Source organism: Rana temporaria, chromosome 11, assembly GCF_905171775.1.
Source record: "Rana temporaria chromosome 11, aRanTem1.1, whole genome shotgun sequence".
NCBI lineage: Eukaryota > Metazoa > Chordata > Amphibia > Anura > Ranidae > Rana > Rana temporaria.
Window position 1 is genome coordinate 42366491 of NC_053499.1, and position 18061 is coordinate 42384551.

Sequence of the window (18061 nt, forward strand, 5' to 3'; positions counted from 1 at the left end):
TAGTTGCTAGCTATATTCCAGGTAGTTGTCTCAGGATAGCTATATACGCAGTGTGAAAATGACCAACACCAAGTGAAACACAGATCTCTTACCTTTTTCTTCGAAGTGATATCTTTTTCGCATACAACCCCTTTAAAGCTCATCACCTTGCTATGTAGCTGTGCACAAAACTGACATGTCTCCAAGCATTTAGTTGTAGTAGTTAGCAAAAGGGAAGAAGCTTAAAGCCTTCTTCCAAATTCATAATACAAATATACATTTATTTTACATACATTTGCAAATGTATCTTAAAGCCAGACACTACTACCAAAGTGCCTCTGTTTGTGTGGCTCCTGCTCTTGAAGATAGAATTACCAACTATACTACAGAAATATTTCACTTGCAAGCAAAGCCAATCAGGAGGTTACTCCAGCTATCCGTAAAGTTACTAAAGCCCATTTAGAGACAATACACATGTAATCCATGGGTACATGCCATTTGGTCTAGAAGAGCCTGTCAATTCCACAGCAATCCTTTCTTGCAGAGTTTCTTAGGCCTCGTACACACGACCAAGTTTCTCGGCAAAAACCAGCAAGAAACTTGCCGGGAGATATTTTTTGCAGAGGAAACCGGTCGTGTGTACATTTTCGTCGAGGAAACTGTCGAGAAACTCGACGAGCCATTGACGGGAATGGAGAAAATTGGCTTGTCGAGTTCCTCGACAGCATAACAAGGAACTCGACGAGGAAAACTATGTGTTTCGCCCGTCGAGTTCCTCGGTCGTGTGTACGAGGCTTCACTCTTACGTTCCACAACCAGCCAAACCACACCCTTCATTTCACAGCTGACCAGTCCAGCCCCCTGTTGCCCATCAAACATTTTCCTCCAAGATTCCATTTACCACCTTACTTGCCTGTAGTGATGGCTTGGCTACAGTTGGGGAATATACAGAGATGGTCCAAGACGGTGGATGGCATAGCCAGTGAAGGCACAATGATGCACACCTAGTAGTTGGCAGTCTTGACAGAAGCAGGGAGACTGGAGTTCCTAATGACTGAAACAGATTTTGGTGGTGCTAAGGAAATGCAAGGGGATGTAGGGAGCACTACTACACCATCGTGCCCTCCCTTGGTACAGATGCCAAGGTGAATAGGTAGAAGGTAAACAAGCAAAGGTATTTCATTTAGTGAGCAACAGTACAGTACATACCCATTAAATACAGGGAGGCAATACAAGATGACATTATATTGCTGCCTCTATGAAAGGGTCATAAAGTATCATCATTAACCATAGACCCAAAACCCCATGACTTTCATTTACCATTAAAGTGCACATACAGTATGTGAAAGGTCATAGTTTCTCCAATGATGGAGATTGTTTACTAATATTTCTTCATGTATAATTTAGGAGAGCATTGTGGCTGTAAAATAATTACAATATGCCTGTCGTTGTTCTGCTAGTATCAAATATATAAAACAAAATCCCTGTTTAATCCCCTTTTGTGCCCTTTTAATCAAAAGGGCACAAGATGGTTAAACAGATCCCTTTGTGTTGATAATTTTTTTTCAGCTAGAGCAGAGTAATATAAGGATTTTTTCATTTTTTTTAAAATTTTCCAGAATGACTACCAGATACCTGTAGATAACTCATGCCTCGTACACATGATTGGAATTTCCAATGAAAAAAAGTAAGACAAAATGTTATAATCTCATATTCCGACGGATTTGGAAGGAAAATTCCGTTCGTCTGTATGGAACTCCGACGGAGAAAAAAACACGCATGCTCAGAATCAAGTCGACGCATTGAACTTAATTTTTCTCGGCTCGTCGTACGTGTTGTACGTCACTGCGTTTTTGACGGTCAGAATTTGCTGTGACCGTGTGTATGCAAGACAGCTTGAGCGCAATTCCATCAGAAAAAAAACAGTCAGGCCTTGTACACACGATCAGTCCAAACTGATGAAAACGGACTGAGGTTCAGTTTCATCAGTCCAAACCTACCGTGTGTATGGCCCATCAGACTTTTGTCCTTCAGTCCAAAGTTTTAGAACTTGCTTTAAAATCAGACTGATGGACTGATGACAGATCGGTCAAAACCGATGGTTAGTACGCAAAAGCATTGGTTCAAAACCTGTGCATGCTCAGAATCAAGTCGAAGCATGCTTGGAAGCATTGAACTTCGTTTTTTTCAGCACAACGTTGTGTTTTACGTCACCGCGTTGGACTCGATCGGATTTTGAACTGATGGTGTGTAGGCACATCAGACCATCAGACTTCAGCCTTCAGGCTGAAGTCTGGACTAATGGATGGACTAATCGTGTGTACAGGGCCTTAGAGTTTATTCCGATGGAAAAAACGATCGTCTGTACTTGGCATTAGGCTTAGAAAAATTGTTGATTCAGTTAGAACTGCAGGTTCTCAAAAAGGGACCTGTACTCTGGAATCTGCAGGCAGTGGACTAGTCAGCAGCATTGCCTATGGCCTCTCTGTTGCCAATCTTTCCCCATTACTGACTTACTATGCTTTGTTCTGCACTAGACTCTATGGCCTCGTACACACGACCGAGTTTCTTGGCAAAAACCAGCAAGAAACTTGCTGGGAGATATTTTTTTGCCGAGGAAACCGGTCGTGTGTACATTTTCGTCGAGGAAACTGTCGAGAAACTCGACGAGCCAAAAAGAAAGCATGTTCTCTATTTCCTTGACGGAAATGGAGAAAATTGGCTTGTCGAGTTTCTCGATGGCTTCACAAGGAACTCGACGAGCAAAACGATGTGTTTTGCCTGTTGAGTTTCTCGGTCGTGTGTACGAGGCCTCACGGGAATGGAGAAAATTGGCTTGTCGAGTTTCTCGACGGCTTCACAAGGAACTCGACGAGCAAAACGATGTGTTTCGCCCATCGAGTTTCTCGGTCGTGTGTACGAGGCCTGAGTGGAGGGAGCCATCTTGTTAGAGGCAAGACTTTGGCTCACCTTAGAGCCTCCAGCAAGAACAATGAGCATGACATTAGTAACGTCCCCAAATCATCACCAAATCACATGAAACTAGGTGGCAGCATCTAAATCATATACTGCAAATTAGGCTGTGAGCACAAGAGTGCCTAGAGGAGGCTTTCAAGACCCAAGTTAAATTTTTGAGGGAACTGTTTAGTAACAATTGACATTTCTAAAATTTCTCTATCACATTGCAGATACTAACATTTTGAGTTCAGTTGGCAGATGTCATCGGGAGACTTCTGAGTTCTTATTATTTTGGGGTACTTTTGGTTATTCAAATAAATTCACTGTAACTATGTATTTACGTATTTACTAAAAACGAATAATAATAATATTTAAGCAAATGTACTTTAGTTATCTCAAATATGGGGAATTTGTATGTGGTTACATTGGTGGTCACACTGGGTGGGGTGTCATCCTGTGGGAGAACATCTGCAACAAGATTTTTATCTCTTAACCAATTTTTACTGTATGTATGTAAATAGTATTGGCAACATAAAAGAAGCAGTAACATAAATATTAGGTTTACTTCCTTTACGCTTTGAGTTTCAATTAGGAGACCTTCTCCTGCTCCTGCTCCATCTCCCTATTCCTATCCTTTCAGCTTTGTAAAAGTGTTTTGGCTCCCTGGAAACATTTTAGGTGGTGAAGAGCAGCATTTTTTCTGATAGTTTTTCTCCCCTCCTACAGGGTTGAAGCAGCACTCACAGAATTCTACAAGAGCTGTGCACTGCTTTTGATTAACAGTCAGCCATGGCAAATTATAAGCTGACAGCATGCAATATACATCATACTGTGCAGGTACTGCTTTACCCTGCTGAGCTGCCTCACCGATTTTTAGAAATTAGGACAGGAGGTAAGGGGGAGTCCACCAGTTGGATCTTGGGTAAGAGGGGTCCATAGGCACTAAAAATGACAGGGCAAGGAGTTCTCGAGATAGACAGGACAACACTAATGGCTGGCATAACCTACAGAAAAAGAAAGACTTTGTCCATAATGACCATTAAGATTCTTCCTAAGCCTTGGCATGACATCTTGAACCTGGCTTATGTTGGAACCACTGACATTTTATTTACCTCCAGGCTTTATCAGTCATATCGTTTATTAAAATATTTAAAGTCCAAATACTTGCATAATAAATATTTGATTTTGGGTGGGCACTAGTAGGGTCATTTACTCAATAGCTATGTAAATATTTTGTCATTTAGCTTTTCAGCAACTGCTAAGAATGACATTTAATTTGTTGGTGGTGTTTTCTGTTACAGAATGCTAGAACCAACCAACCCAGTTAGGGATGGTCATTTTCAGTGGTTGTCATGATATATACTAAAACATTTTTATTGTTCAGTGTAAGGTGCTTGCAATTTTCTATCTTCTATGTATTTGTGTCTGTTTTCTGGACTACAATGTCTACCCTTCACTTTTCCTTTTCTCTTTTTCTTCGTCTGTGCCTAAGCTTTGTGGACCCTACTTTGCCAGTAGCTACTACCCTCGACCACATCCCCACCTCTGCGGGAGACACAAAGTGTCAGCGTCCTCGCACGCTGCTTCGCCAACAAAGCCTCCAGCAACCTCTCAGCCTTCACCAAAAGCACAATCACTGCCAGCCAACCACCAGCCAGAGTCTGGGGCAGCTACAGCTGCAGCAACAACCTCCATCATCCAGCAGCAGTAACACCAGCAATCCCCGCTCACAACGCACCGGTACAACCGCTGGGTCCAAGTATAGACAAGCTGGCATCAGGAACCGGAGCAACCCTGGTAGCTGGGAACATGTGGTTGGTCAGATTCGCAATCGTGGCCTGGACATGAAATCTTTCTTGTAAGTTTCTATTCTTTTCTTTTTCACTGTTCTTTATCACTTTCTTAGTTCTCTTTTTTATATATATATATATATATATATATATATATATATATATATATATATATATATATATATATATAGATATATATATATATATAGATATAGATATAGATAGATATAGATAGATAGATATAGATATATCGATCTATATCTATCTATCTATAGATATATATAAAATGTAAGTATGTTAAATATGGAAAATGAACCACTAGTGTTATCTTAACTCAGTGTTTCTCAATTCCAGTCCTCAGGCCCCCCCAACAGGTCAGGTTTTCAGGATTTCCCTCAGATGAAAAGGCTGTGGTGATTACTAAGGCAGTGAAACTGATCAAATCACCTGTGCAAAATAATGGAAATCCTGAAAACCTGACCTGTTGGGGGGGCCTGAGGACTGGAATTGAGAAACACTGTCTTAACTACAGGTGATACATTACACAGGTAATGATTTATGTACAGAAATGATAGAAAAATATGCCCATTCTAGTTTAGGTTTATTGCTAGGTTCTAGTGCTTTATGAGGCTCCACAGCCCTTGGAAGACATTGCATTTGTTTTACGCATAGGATCCTGGAATAGAAAAAGAGGGGATGCACACAATGAACTCATGTTGAGTTGGGTAGGAGAACTATATTGTGAATGAGACCTTGGTCATAACAAATTTTAAGTGACAATAAAGCTAAAAGGAATGTTTTAGAAGTCTCTAACAGAACCCTGTTGAGGAGTAAATATTGAATAGGGGTTGAAAACTTTATCCACGCTAAAAACAAAAAAAAAAGTTTTGGCCAGACATACACCTAATACAAATATCCAAATTCTGGGGTTGCCAGCTCCAGAATGCATGAATCTCATAAAGTTTCATGTTACCAACTGGAGCATGAGAATTTGGGAGATTTCCCTACTCCAGTTTCCATGTTACCCTTAATTTTTGGTGAATTACTAAAAAAAATTATTAAGAATATTGAAACAGTGCTTGGCCACCCCTGTTGAAACTCCCATTTGATGGTAAAGAGGTGCTGGTCTGGTTAACATAACAACTGCTCCTGGCCCTTGGAAGTAATCTACTAGCTCATATGTCTGTAAAGGTGGTATCATTGGGGTGGGATGGCAACATTTAAATGCTGAACAGCTCTGCAATAGTTCACAGTACATTTTTAATTCTTGCACAAGTATAGGAAATCATAGAATATACTTTAGTGACCTTTTATATTGTGCAGAATGTCAAAATGTAAATGAGGGCCCATATTCCCCTGTTATAATATATTACAGACCTTAAAGGTTCTTATGAAAGTATACAACATGTGCTGCAAACATTTGATTTAACAAACAGTATTCAAAAATAAAGGTGTCACTTCTATATTTAACCTTGGTTCACACTAGTGCGGCTTTGAAATTGCGCTACTTCAGCACAGTTCCAAAGCCGAAGATCAGTGAGATTTGCACCTCCAATTTCATTGCAGCTTGTGACTTCATTTAACAAAAGTCTATGCAAGTTGGAATAAAATTGGAAAAAAGTAGAGCAGGAACCTCAAAGTTGCTGCCTCATGAGTCGCGGCAATTTGAACAGTTCCATTGCCACCATGTGGTGTGACTTGTCATGCAGTTTGGAACTGTCAAATCGTATGACAAATAACGCTAGTGTGAGCCAGGGCTTGAATGGTATTCATAAAGCCCAGCGCAAAAATGTTTTGCAACTGTGACAAAAAAATCACACAGCATAAATATTTCCTTCCCACACAAAAAACACATGTTGTATATGAACAATCAACTTTTCACAAACAGCTAAATAAAAGTGTCCATAAACATCCAGGGGGGGGGGGGGGGTTACTGAAACTGGAGAGTGCAAATGCTTTTGCAAATCTGCATAGAAACCAATCAGCTTCCAGGTTTTATTGTCAAAGCCTAACTTTGAGGCCTCGTACACACGACCAAGGAAGGAAAGTGCTGGTCATGTTGATCCAATGGGTTCTACAGGCGGTCCTCTACTTACAAACATCCGACTTACAAATGACCCCTACTTACAAACGGAGGGAGACAACAGGAAGTGCAAGGAAATCTACCCCTAGGAAGGGAAATTCACTCCTGGCAGGCCTCGTACACACAACTGTTTTCCTCGACAGAATCCATCAAGAAACTTGGTGGCAGAGCTTTTTTGCAGAGGAAAACCGTTGTGTGTATGTTTTTCATCGAGGAAACTGTCGAGGAACTCGACGAGAAAAAAAGAGAACAAGTTCTCTTTTTCCTCGATGGGAGTCTCAATTTCCTCGTTGTGTTCCTCGTCGGGCTGGTTTTCGCCGAGAAACACGATCGTGTGTATGCTAAGAAACCCACGCATGCTCAGAATAAAGTATGAGACGGGAGCGCATCTTCGGTAAAAGTAGCGTTTGTAATGGAGATAGCACATTTTTCACGCTGTAACAGACTGAAAAGTGCAAATCGTCTCTTACCAAACTTTTACTTAACACGCAGTAACATGAGATTAGCAAAAGCAGCCCCAAGGGTTGTGCCAGTGGAATCGAACTTCACCTGCCATTGTATGTGTTGTACGTCACCGCGTTTGAGAACAAGGAGATTTTGTCTTGACGTTTCTCGACAAGCCTAACAAGGAACTCGTCGAGGAAAACAATGTGTCTTTTCCGACGAGTTCCTCGGTCGTGTGTACGAGGCCTAAGAGTTATTAGGGGAAAAATGGACAACTCAATAAAAATTGTTAAACCAACTAATGACTAAACTGTTGCCGACATCCCATCTATGAATAAATGGAGAGAAGGGGTCCCCCTGAAGGGATGGGACTTTACAGGCAACTATTGAAAATATACAAAAAGATTGGATAGAAAAATATTTATTTAAAGGGGTTGTAAAGGAAAAAAATGTTATTATCTAAATAGCTTCCTTTACCTTACTGCAGTGCTCTTTTCATGTCCTCATTGTTCGTTTTTTCTCTGATGTAGCTGTATTTCTTCTCTTATCTGGACACTTCCTGGTTGTCTGCTTGGAGATAACCACAGTGACGGGAGCTTTCTAGCTGTGGTCAGTAACCTGCTCGCTCCTGTCCTCAGGACTACATTTGTGCGTCATGCTCGCTCTGCACATTATACAGTTGTTTTAATTGAAGTTGTTCCTGCTGTCTTCTGGCGTGTATGGCTGTGTATGGCATGGTGGGTGGGTTTACAAGGCTTGCGTATTGATCGTTGGGCGGTATAGTGGGAGGTATAGTGGGCGGTTTATTCAAATTCTGAAAGAGAGCTCTCGTGCCCGTTTTTGTTCATTGCACATGCGCGATGCGCAATGGATACTGGGAAATGTAGTTTTAACAGTACAGCGGCGGCGCTCACATGAACGAGCGCTGAGAAGCAGGAAGTAATTTGCAGAAATTAAACTAGAAACCCAGAGGTAATACAGATGAATGATTATTAAACGATTCTATCTATGTACCTTGCAAGCAGACATTTTAGAAAAAAATAAATTTTTATTTACAACTCCTTTAAGGCCTCGTACACACGATCGTTTTCCTCGACGGAATCCATCAAGAAACTTGGTGGCAGAGCTTTTTTGCCGAGGAAAACGGTCATGTGTATGCTTTTCATCGAGAAAACTGTCGAGGAACTCGACAAGGAAAAAAGAGACAAGTTCTCTTTTTCCTTGTCGGGAGTCTCAATTTCCTTGTTGTGTTCCTCGTCGGGCTGGTTTTCGACGAGAAACACGATTGTGTGTTTGCTTAGAAACCCACGCATGCTCAGAATAAAGTATGAGACGGGAGCGCACCTTCGGTAAAAGTAGCGTTTGTAATGGAGATAACACATTTTTCACGCTGTAACAGACTGAAAAGTGCAAATCGTCTCTTGCCAAACTTTTACTTAACACGCAGTAACATGAGATTAGCAAAAGCAGCCCCAAGGGTTGTGCCAGTGGAATTGAACTTCCCCTGCCATCATATGTGTTGTACGTCACCGTGTTTGAGAACGAGGAGATTTGGTCTTGACCGTGTGTACGCAAAGAAACCCTGTCAAGTTTCTCGACATGCCTAACAAGGAACTCGTCGAGGAAAACGATGTGTCTTTTCCGACGAGTTCCTCGGTCGTGTGTACGAGGCCTAAGATAATATAAAAATCATTAGTCACACATGATTGATTTTTATATTATCTTAAATAAATATTTTTCTATCCAATCTTGTGTATATTTTCAATAGTTGCCTGTAAAGTCACACCCCTTCAAGGGACCCCTTCTCTCTATTAGGGGAAAACGGTGTATTCACTGATGCTTTATCACCAATCCTTGTTTCCCTAACAACCCCAAATTTTCAAAATCCAATTGTCATTAGGACAGAAAGTGAGGTGAAATCTTCTGAACAGGGGCACAGACAGCCAAACAAATGTTACTGGGGTGATAACCCTTCCCTATGCTATCCAAAAAGCTTAAAAATTGATTTTTTGGCTGGAGCTACACTTAAACAATGTACATGCTCCGACTTACAAACAGATTCAACTTAAGAATAGGGATGAGCCGAACACCCCCCGTTCGGTTCGCACCAGAACCTTCGAACGGACCGAACGTTTGCGAGAACATTTAGAACCCCATTGACGTCTATGGGACTCGAACGTTCGAATTCAAAAGTGCTCATTTTAAAGCCTAATATGCAACTTATTGTCGTAAAACGTCTTTGAGAACCCGGGTCTTGCCCCAGGGAACATGTATCAATGGCTTTGGCCAATTATGGCACTCCGTTTTTTGCAAGCTGTGATTGGCCAAGCATGCGGGTCATAGTGCATGCTTGGCCAATCATCAGCCAGCGATGCCATCAGGATAGAAATAGGGGTTTCAGATACTAGACAGCACATTGCTTTCCTACTTCACCAAAAAAAATCTAAGTTCCAAGCTTTCCTATAGCCTGGAGTTCTTCTTTAATATGGTGCAACCTTAATAAAATAAGGTGTTATAATTGGCAGTAACTCTCAACTAATCAGATTTCACATTTGTTTGTTTAGAGAAGATGGAGGTAAACGATTTCTGATTGGATGTGGAGGTTTGCTACTCTTCACCTTATAAGATGAGGAGCGCAGTGGCAGGCAGACGTTCTTGCAGGTTTTTTTTTTTTTTTTTTTGCCAGCAGCATTTCGCACTTTTCCTGCTGCTAGAGAACACAGCTATGAAAATAAATGTGAAGCTCTGTTGTCTTATCACATGAAGCGTACAGTGTTCTCATACAGCTGTGTGGCTAGATTATGAAGCCTTGCTAGGCAAACACTACCGAAATAAATCAATAAAGTTTTTTTTTTTTACTGCAAGATATTTTGCCCAAAGCATCCGACTGGACATTGCTCTTGCTCCCCGGTGTAAGCGGGCACTTGTGGTAAAATAGCTGCCATTGATTGTGGAATTAATTGGTTCAATTAAGAGCCTAAAGTCTGTGACTTGTTTTCCTTTGGCGATCAGATCAAATAGACTGTAACAATACCAACATATTTTCTTTCACAACCGCACACCTCGTGTCTCATTTTTAGCACATTTTTTTCCTTTCTTTCTTATTATTGCTCACAACAATATCTCTCCCGCGTTCCAGCCTGTAAATCAGTATCTGTGTTTTCAGTCTGCTACGTTAGGAGACGCGGCCAGCCGCCTGCGCTTATGGTACCGAAAAAAGCCACAAAACATGTGTTTTATACTTTAATCTCATCAATTAACAGAGACTTCTGCATCAAAGAGAACAATTAGTGTTCTGGCCAGAAGAGAAAACAATTAGGAACATAGAGATCTGCTGTCCCTTGGAGCACAGCTCTGTTTATCCATTCTGTTCTGGGTGCATTAACCTATTGATGTCTGTTAACATACACATTTTAAAAGTCATGAATGATCACTTTGCAATGACCAGTTGGTCCTCGTCCTTGGAAGCCAGCAGTAGCAGTAACAGTCCCACAAGCAGTGTCCAATAAAACCTACTCTCACATATGCAAACTATGGGGGAGATCCACAAAGATCTGCCCCAGGGCAGCGTATCTGAGATACGCTACGCCGCCGTAACTTACTTCTGTTTGGTTTGAATCCTGAAAGAAATTGCGCCGTAAGTTACGGCAGCGTAGTCTATCTCTCGCGGCGTAATGGCGCGTAATTCAAATTGGCGAGTAGGGGGCGTGTTTCATTTAAATGAAGCGCGTACCTGCGCCAAACTAACTGCGCATGCGCCGTCCCTAAATTTCCCGCCGTGCATTGCGCTAAATGACGTCGCAAGGACGTCATTGGTTTGACGTGGACGTAAATTACATCCAGCCCGCTTCACGGACGACTTACGCAAACAAAATAAAAAAATTTAATTATACGCGGGAACGACGGCCATACTTAACATTGCGTACGCCACCAAATAGCAGCTTTAACTATACGCCGAAAAAAGCCAAAGTAAAAGAATGCGAAAGCCGCTCGTACATTCGTGGATCGTCGGAAATAGCTAATTTGCATACTCAACGCGGAAAACGATGGGAACGCCACCCAGCGGACGCCGAAGAATTGCATCTAAGATCCGAAGGCGTACGAAGACGTACGCCTGTCGGATCTAACCCACATGCCATCGTATCTTGTTTTGAGGATTCAAAACAAAGATACGACGTGGGAAATTTTAAAGTACGCCGGCGTATCAGTAGATACGCCGGCGTACTCTCTTTGTGAATCTGGCCCTATGTTACCTAAAGCAGGGCTTGACAAATTTGCTTAGAATCTAGGAGCCAGTTTTTTAAATCAGCTGTCCAGCGCCCAGAACTTTATGTCCAGGGCATCACGCAATAAAAATTGCTCAGGCCTGGTGCCAAACTGAAAAGTAAAAAAAAAAAAGTGGTGCTGATGGGCACTGATAGGTGGCGCTGATGGGCTGCATTGATGGGCACTGACAGACGACACTGATGAGGCTGCGTTGATAAGCACTGATAGACTGCACTGATTAGGTGGCACTTTTGGGCACTGATAGGCATCACTAATGGGCACTGACAGGCGGCACTGAAAGGTGATGTTGATAAGCACTGATAGGTGGCACTTTTGGGCATTGATGGGCACTGATTAGGTTGGACTGATGTGCACTGATAGGTGGCACTAATAGGCACTGACAGGTGGCACTAATGGGCACTGCGCTGATAAGCACTGATAGGCTGCACTGATTAGGTGGCACTTATGAGCACTGATAGGTGACGCTGAGGAGGCTGCACTGATAAGCACTGATAGGCTGCAATGATGGGCACTGACAGGCTGCGCTAATGAGGCTGGCCTGATGGGCATTGATGAGGCTGCCCTGATGGGGAGGGTAGCACTGATAGGCGGCACTGACAGGTGGCACTGATATCCACTCAGCAGCGGTAAGGAAAGGGCAACCGATCAAACCCAGCTGTCAGCCTGGGAAGATGATGTTGGATGTGTCATGGGCAAGCCGCGCTCATCACAGCATCATCCCTCGGAGGACACCAATTTGCAGATAGGAGTGAGTAGCCCGCTCCAGCAGCCTGCAAAGCCGTGGCCTCAATTATCGGCCAGCCCGTCGCTAGTCTGAGCACCGGCGGGTGGGCCACATGGGAGGATCCAAGTTGCGATGTAACCCAGGCACCAGGACGCAATTTCCAGTCGCCATTGTGACCTGGTGCCTGCGTTTTTTCGAGCCCTGACCTAAAGTGTTAGTCCACCTTAATTGCTTTTGCAAAAAAAATCCCTATGCAGTACAGTGTGTTCAGTACATAAAATTACAGAATATGTGAACAGTCACCTTGAAAAACAAATAATTTAATTTAAAGTAGAAATGCAATTGCAATGCAAAACATTTTGTGTATTGATATATAAAAAGTCAGCGAAAGGGCAAAACACCGATCTTCCCAGTAATTGTCTGTGCAGGGGGGTGTGTCAGCACAAGTCTGACCTATGGAGGACAGGCAGGCTGACCGCTCTGGAAGAGATGTGCTTCTATGCCAAGCGTGGTCAGCATGAAAAAGGAAAGCAGGATCACGCACCCTGACCCGGTCCAAAGCTCCGTGACTGCGGCCGCGGGACTCGTGGACCCGATCCCTGCTGGAGTCCTGCGATCGGTCCCCGGAGCTGAAGAACGAGGAGAGCTGTGTGTAAACACAGCTTCCCCATTCTTCACTGTGGCGCTGTCATCGATCGTGTGTTCCCTTATGTAGGGAATCACAATCGATGATGTCACACCTACAGCCACACCCCCCTACAGTTGTAAACACACATGAGGTCACACATAACCCCATCAGCGCCCCCTAGTGGTTAACTCCCAAACTGCAATTGTAATTTTCACAGTAAAAAATGCATTTTAAGTAGCTGGTCCTGCGGACTCGATCGCCACGGGGATACCTACGTTCGTCTCACGGTGAGGAAGAACGGGGAGATGCTGATGTAAACAAGCATCTCCCCGCTCTGCCTAGTGACAATGACAGTGATCCTGTAATCGGAAGAGGTCATCACTGTCTTGTCAGACACAGCCCATCTCCCCTACAGTAAGAATCACTCACTAGGGCACACTTAACCCCTACAGCACCACCTAGTGGTTAACCCCTTCACTGCCAGTGTAATTTTCACAGTAATCAGTGTATTTTTATAGCACTGATCGCTGTAAAAATGACAATGGTCCCAAAAATGTGTCAAAAGTGTCCGATGTGGCCGCCATAATGTCGCAGTCACAATAAAAATCGCTGATCGCCGGCATCACTAGTAAAACATTTTTTTTTTATAAAAATGCCTTAAAACTATCCCCTATTTTGTAGACGCTATAACTTTTGCGCAACCCGAAACAAACACTTATTGCGATTTTTTTACTAAAAATATGTCGAAGAATATCGGCCTAAACTGAGGAAAATAAATGTTTTTTTATATATTTTTGGAGGGATATTTATTATAGCAAAAGGTAAAAAATATTGAATTTTTTTCAAAATTGTCGCTCTATTTTTGTTTATAGCGTAAAAAATAAAAACCGCAGAGGTGATCAAATACCACCAAAAGAAAGCTCTATTTGTGGGGGAAAATACCCGCCAATTTTGTTTGGGAGCCACTTCGCACAACCGTGCAATTGTCAGTTAAAGCGACGCAGTGCCGAATCGCTAAAAGTGGCCCGGTACTTTAGCTACGAAATGGTCCGGGGCTTAAGTGGTTAAGATCCACCTTAAGGGCCGGCAGGAGGCAGCAGAAAGGGGTTAAATACACTTTAAGAGAGATGACATAAAACTCATTACTACTTTATAGACATCTAAAACAATGAAGAAGCTTCATACCAATTATCCTCCATAGAGGTTACACGTCGCTGTTATGTGTCAGTAAGCTCTGGAAGAAAAATAGTTAAAAGATCCTCAAGCTGAGTTTTCATAGCTTTCTTTTCCATGGCTGGCAGTCTGTATGCAGTGATAATTCATGCTTTCATGTTCCGATAATTACACTAACTGGCAGCACTTTTGATAGAGGAATAATGGAGTTGTAATTGATATGAGAGCTGGAACTGTGACCTTCTTTAGGAACATCCACAAGTACCATCCCACCACACAGCATACCTTTGAGGACCACTTACTTTTATGTCCGCTCTTTGGACAGAGCTGTAACAGCTCACAGTGGCACCATATAGCAAATCCAATGCGAAAAGCGGGCACTCCCAGCTGCAATCAAAATCGTTTTACTAAAGCAAAAGCATCGTAAATAGATCAAAAAAAAGCAGTAACCATTGTAAAATGCAAAGGATATACAGTAAAACCTTGGTTTGAGAGTAACTTGGTTTGAGAGCGCTTTGCAAGACAAGCAACATTTTTTAATACATTTTGACTTGATATACAAGCGATGTCTTGATATAAGAGTAGCGTCATGTCACAACTGAGTATAAAAAAGAAGAGAAGAGCCTCTAAGGCCTCGTACACATCAAACAGAAATCCGCGCGGACAGGATACGCGGTGACGTGGCCGCGCCGTCGCCGCGACGATGACGCGGCGACGTGCGCGACCCTGGAAGGTCAATGCTTTCACGCATGCGTCAAATCACTTTGAAGCATTTGAGGGCTTTCGGCCGAGCGGACATGTCCGGTGAGTCGTACAGACGACCGAACATGTCCGATGGACAGGCTTCCAGCGGACATGTTTCTTAGCATGCTAAGAAACACTTGTCCGCTGGAAACCTGTCCGATCCGCCGGAAAATTGTCCGGTCGGCCGTACACATGACCGAACATGTCCGCGGAAACTGGTCCGCCGGACCAGTTTCAGCGGACATGTTCGGTCGTGTGTACAAGGCCTAAGTGTAGCAATATGGTTACATTTAACCACATGCCTACCGCCCATAGTAAAATGATGGCGGGAAGATGAGGCTCTCGTTCTGGGAAGACGTCATATGACGTCTTCGCTTCCCAGGCCACTAGGGGGTGTGCGCACGCGCCCGCCGCGTCACTGTGGACCCGATGCGCGTGCCCGGGGGCCTGCGATGTCCGCCGGGCACCCGCGATTGCCCAGTAACTGAGCAGGACCGTGGATCTGTGTGTGTAAACACACAGATCCACGTCCTGTCAGGGAGAGGAGACTGACGGTGTGTCCCTTGTACATAGGGACACCGATCGGTCACCTCCCCCAGTCAGTCCCCTCCCCCCACAGTAAGAATCACTCCCTAGGGAAAATATTTAACCCCTTGATTTCCCCCTAGTGTTAACCCCTTCCTTGTCAGTCACATTTACACAGTAATCAATGCATTTTTATAGCACTAATCGCTGTATAAATGTGAATGTTCCCAAAAATGTGTCAAAAGTGTCCGATATGTCTGCCGCAATATCATAGTCATGATAAAAATCGCAGACAGCCGCCACTAGTAAAAAAACAAATGCTATAAATCTATCTCCGATTTTGTAGACGCTATAACTTTTGCGCAAACCAATTGATATACGCTTATTTCGATTTTTTTTACCAAAAATACGTATCGACTTAAAGCGGTGGTTCACCCTCCTTCACATCATTATACCATTACATTCGGCATCGTAGCGCGAGCTACGGTATGCCGGTCTTAAATTTTTAATCCCTGTACTCACTGTGCTATCGATCATTGAAGAATCCGACTCCCGCGGGGAATGGGCGTGCCTATGGAGAGGGAGGATGATTGACGGCCGGCTCTGGCACGTCACGCTCCCCGAAGACAGCCGGAGTAGGTCTCGGCTCTTCACGGCGCCTGCGCACAGGCTATGCGCAGGCGCCGTGAAGAGCCAAGCCTATTTCGGCTATTTCCGGAGAAGCGTGACGTGCCAGGGCCGGCCGTCAATCACCTTCTCTCACCATAGGAACGCCCATTCCCCGGAATCTTCAATGAGCCATAGCACAGTGAGTACGGGGATAAAAAATGTAAGACCGGCATACCGTAGCTCGCGCTACGATGCCGAATGTAATGGTATAATAAAAAAAAACATTTTTTTTTTTTTAACAGGGTGAACCCCCGCTTTAAACTGAGGACATTTTTTTGGGGGATATTTATTAAAAATATTTTGCCAGATTCTCAGAGGAGATACGATGGCGTATCTCCAGATACGCCCTCATATCTCTGAGTCCGGCCGGTCGTATCTATGCGCCTGATTCTAAGGAATCAGTTACGCATAGATATCTATTAGATCCGACAGGCGTAGGTCTCTTACGCCGTCGGATCGTAACTGCATATTTACGCTGGCCGCTAGGGGCGTGTACGCTGATTTACGCATCGAAATATATAAATCAGCTAGATACGCAAATTCACAAACGTACGCCTGGCCGACGCAGTACAGTTACACCGTTTACGTTAGGCTTTTCCCGGCGTATATGGTGGCGTAAGTGCGCCGTACCAATGTTAAGTATGGCCGTTGTTCCTGTGTTGAAATTTGAAAAAGTTACGTCGTTTGCGTAAGTCGTCCGTGAATGGGGCTGGAACTCATTTACGTTCACGTCGAAACCAATGACGTCCTTGCGACGTACTTTGGAGCAATACACACTGGGAAATTCCACAGACGGCGCATGCGCCGTTCGGGAAAAACGTCAATCACTTCGGGTCAAGCCTGATTTACATAACACACGCCCACCTCTTCACAATTTAAATTAGGCGGGCTTATGCCGTATTATGTGAGAATACGGCACTTGCCTGTAAAAGTTGCAGAGGCGTAACGTAAATAGGATACATTACGCCCGCACAAAGTTATGCCAATCTACGTGAATCTACCCCATTGTGTTTTTTCAAACTTGTCCTTTTTCTTTTGTTTAAATCGCTAGAAATAAAAACCGCAGAGGTGATCAAATGCCACCAAACTAAATCTCTATTTGTGTAGAAAAAGTGATACAAATTTAATTTGGGTACAGCGTTGCATGACCGCACAATTGTCATTCAAAGTGTGACAGTGCTCAAAGCTGAAAAATGGCCTGGGCAGGAAGGGGGTGAAAGTGTATTGAGGTGGTTAATGAAGGTACAACATTTGGCAACTTATTGCTACACTTAGAGGCGCCTCTCTTCTGTTTTATACCCTGTAAAAAAAATGCTTTGATATACAAGTGCTTTGGATTACAAGCATGTTTCTGGACCGAATTATGCTCGCAAACCAAGGTTTTACTGTAAAGCAGTGGTTCTCAACTCCGGTCCTCGGGACCCACTAACTAACAGGTCACATTTTCAAAATAACTGAAACGTTTTCAAAATAACTGAAATTAACTGAAACGTTTTCCTCAAGGTAATATTTAAAATCTGGCCTGTAAGTGGGTCCCGAGGACCGGAGTTGAGAACCACTGCTGTAAAGGCTAACATCAAGAAAATTATCTGTTCACTTTCTTATGCTTTCTTCCCTTATACTTACCTTGATTTTTGTTTGGATGTAAGTAACCTACATGTCCTGGTGCCCAACAGATGTCTACTATGACTCTGATGATAAAATAAGTTGCCAGGCAACACCAGCATCTAGTAAAAAAAACATACATGTGCAGGGAATTTCGAATGGATGCTTGGCACACTGTGCAGTGAATAAAGCACACAGATCCACGTTCCTGCTCTGTGACGAGCAATCGCGGGTGCCCGGCGGACATCGCGGTCGACGGGCACGCTGGGAAGCTGAGGAAGTAGTTAATAAACAAAATAAAAAAGCCTAGAACTCCGCTTTAAAATAGAATAAAAAAGATCTGTTCCAGGAATTTTCTTCAGGTTACATTAGAGTCATTTAAAGCGGAGGTCCGCCTAAAAAATAAATATTAAAAGCCTGCAGCTACAAATACTGCAGCTGCTGACTGAATA

At 43.3% G+C, this 18061-nt stretch overlaps 1 protein-coding gene across 3 annotated transcripts in view; it reads left to right on the plus strand.

Annotated features, from left to right (window-relative positions):
• SYT7 (synaptotagmin 7) overlaps window positions 1-18061 on the plus strand; it is a 552734-nt gene that overhangs the window by 398573 nt on the left and 136100 nt on the right. For 2 of the 3 annotated variants that reach the window (XM_040328431.1, XM_040328433.1), the window contains one exon: window positions 4430-4795. The exons of the other annotated variant lie outside the window; for it this stretch is intronic. In XM_040328431.1, coding sequence (XP_040184365.1) covers window positions 4430-4795 — 366 coding nt within the window. The remainder of the gene's footprint in view (window positions 1-4429; window positions 4796-18061) is intronic. 3 annotated transcript variants of the gene reach the window in all.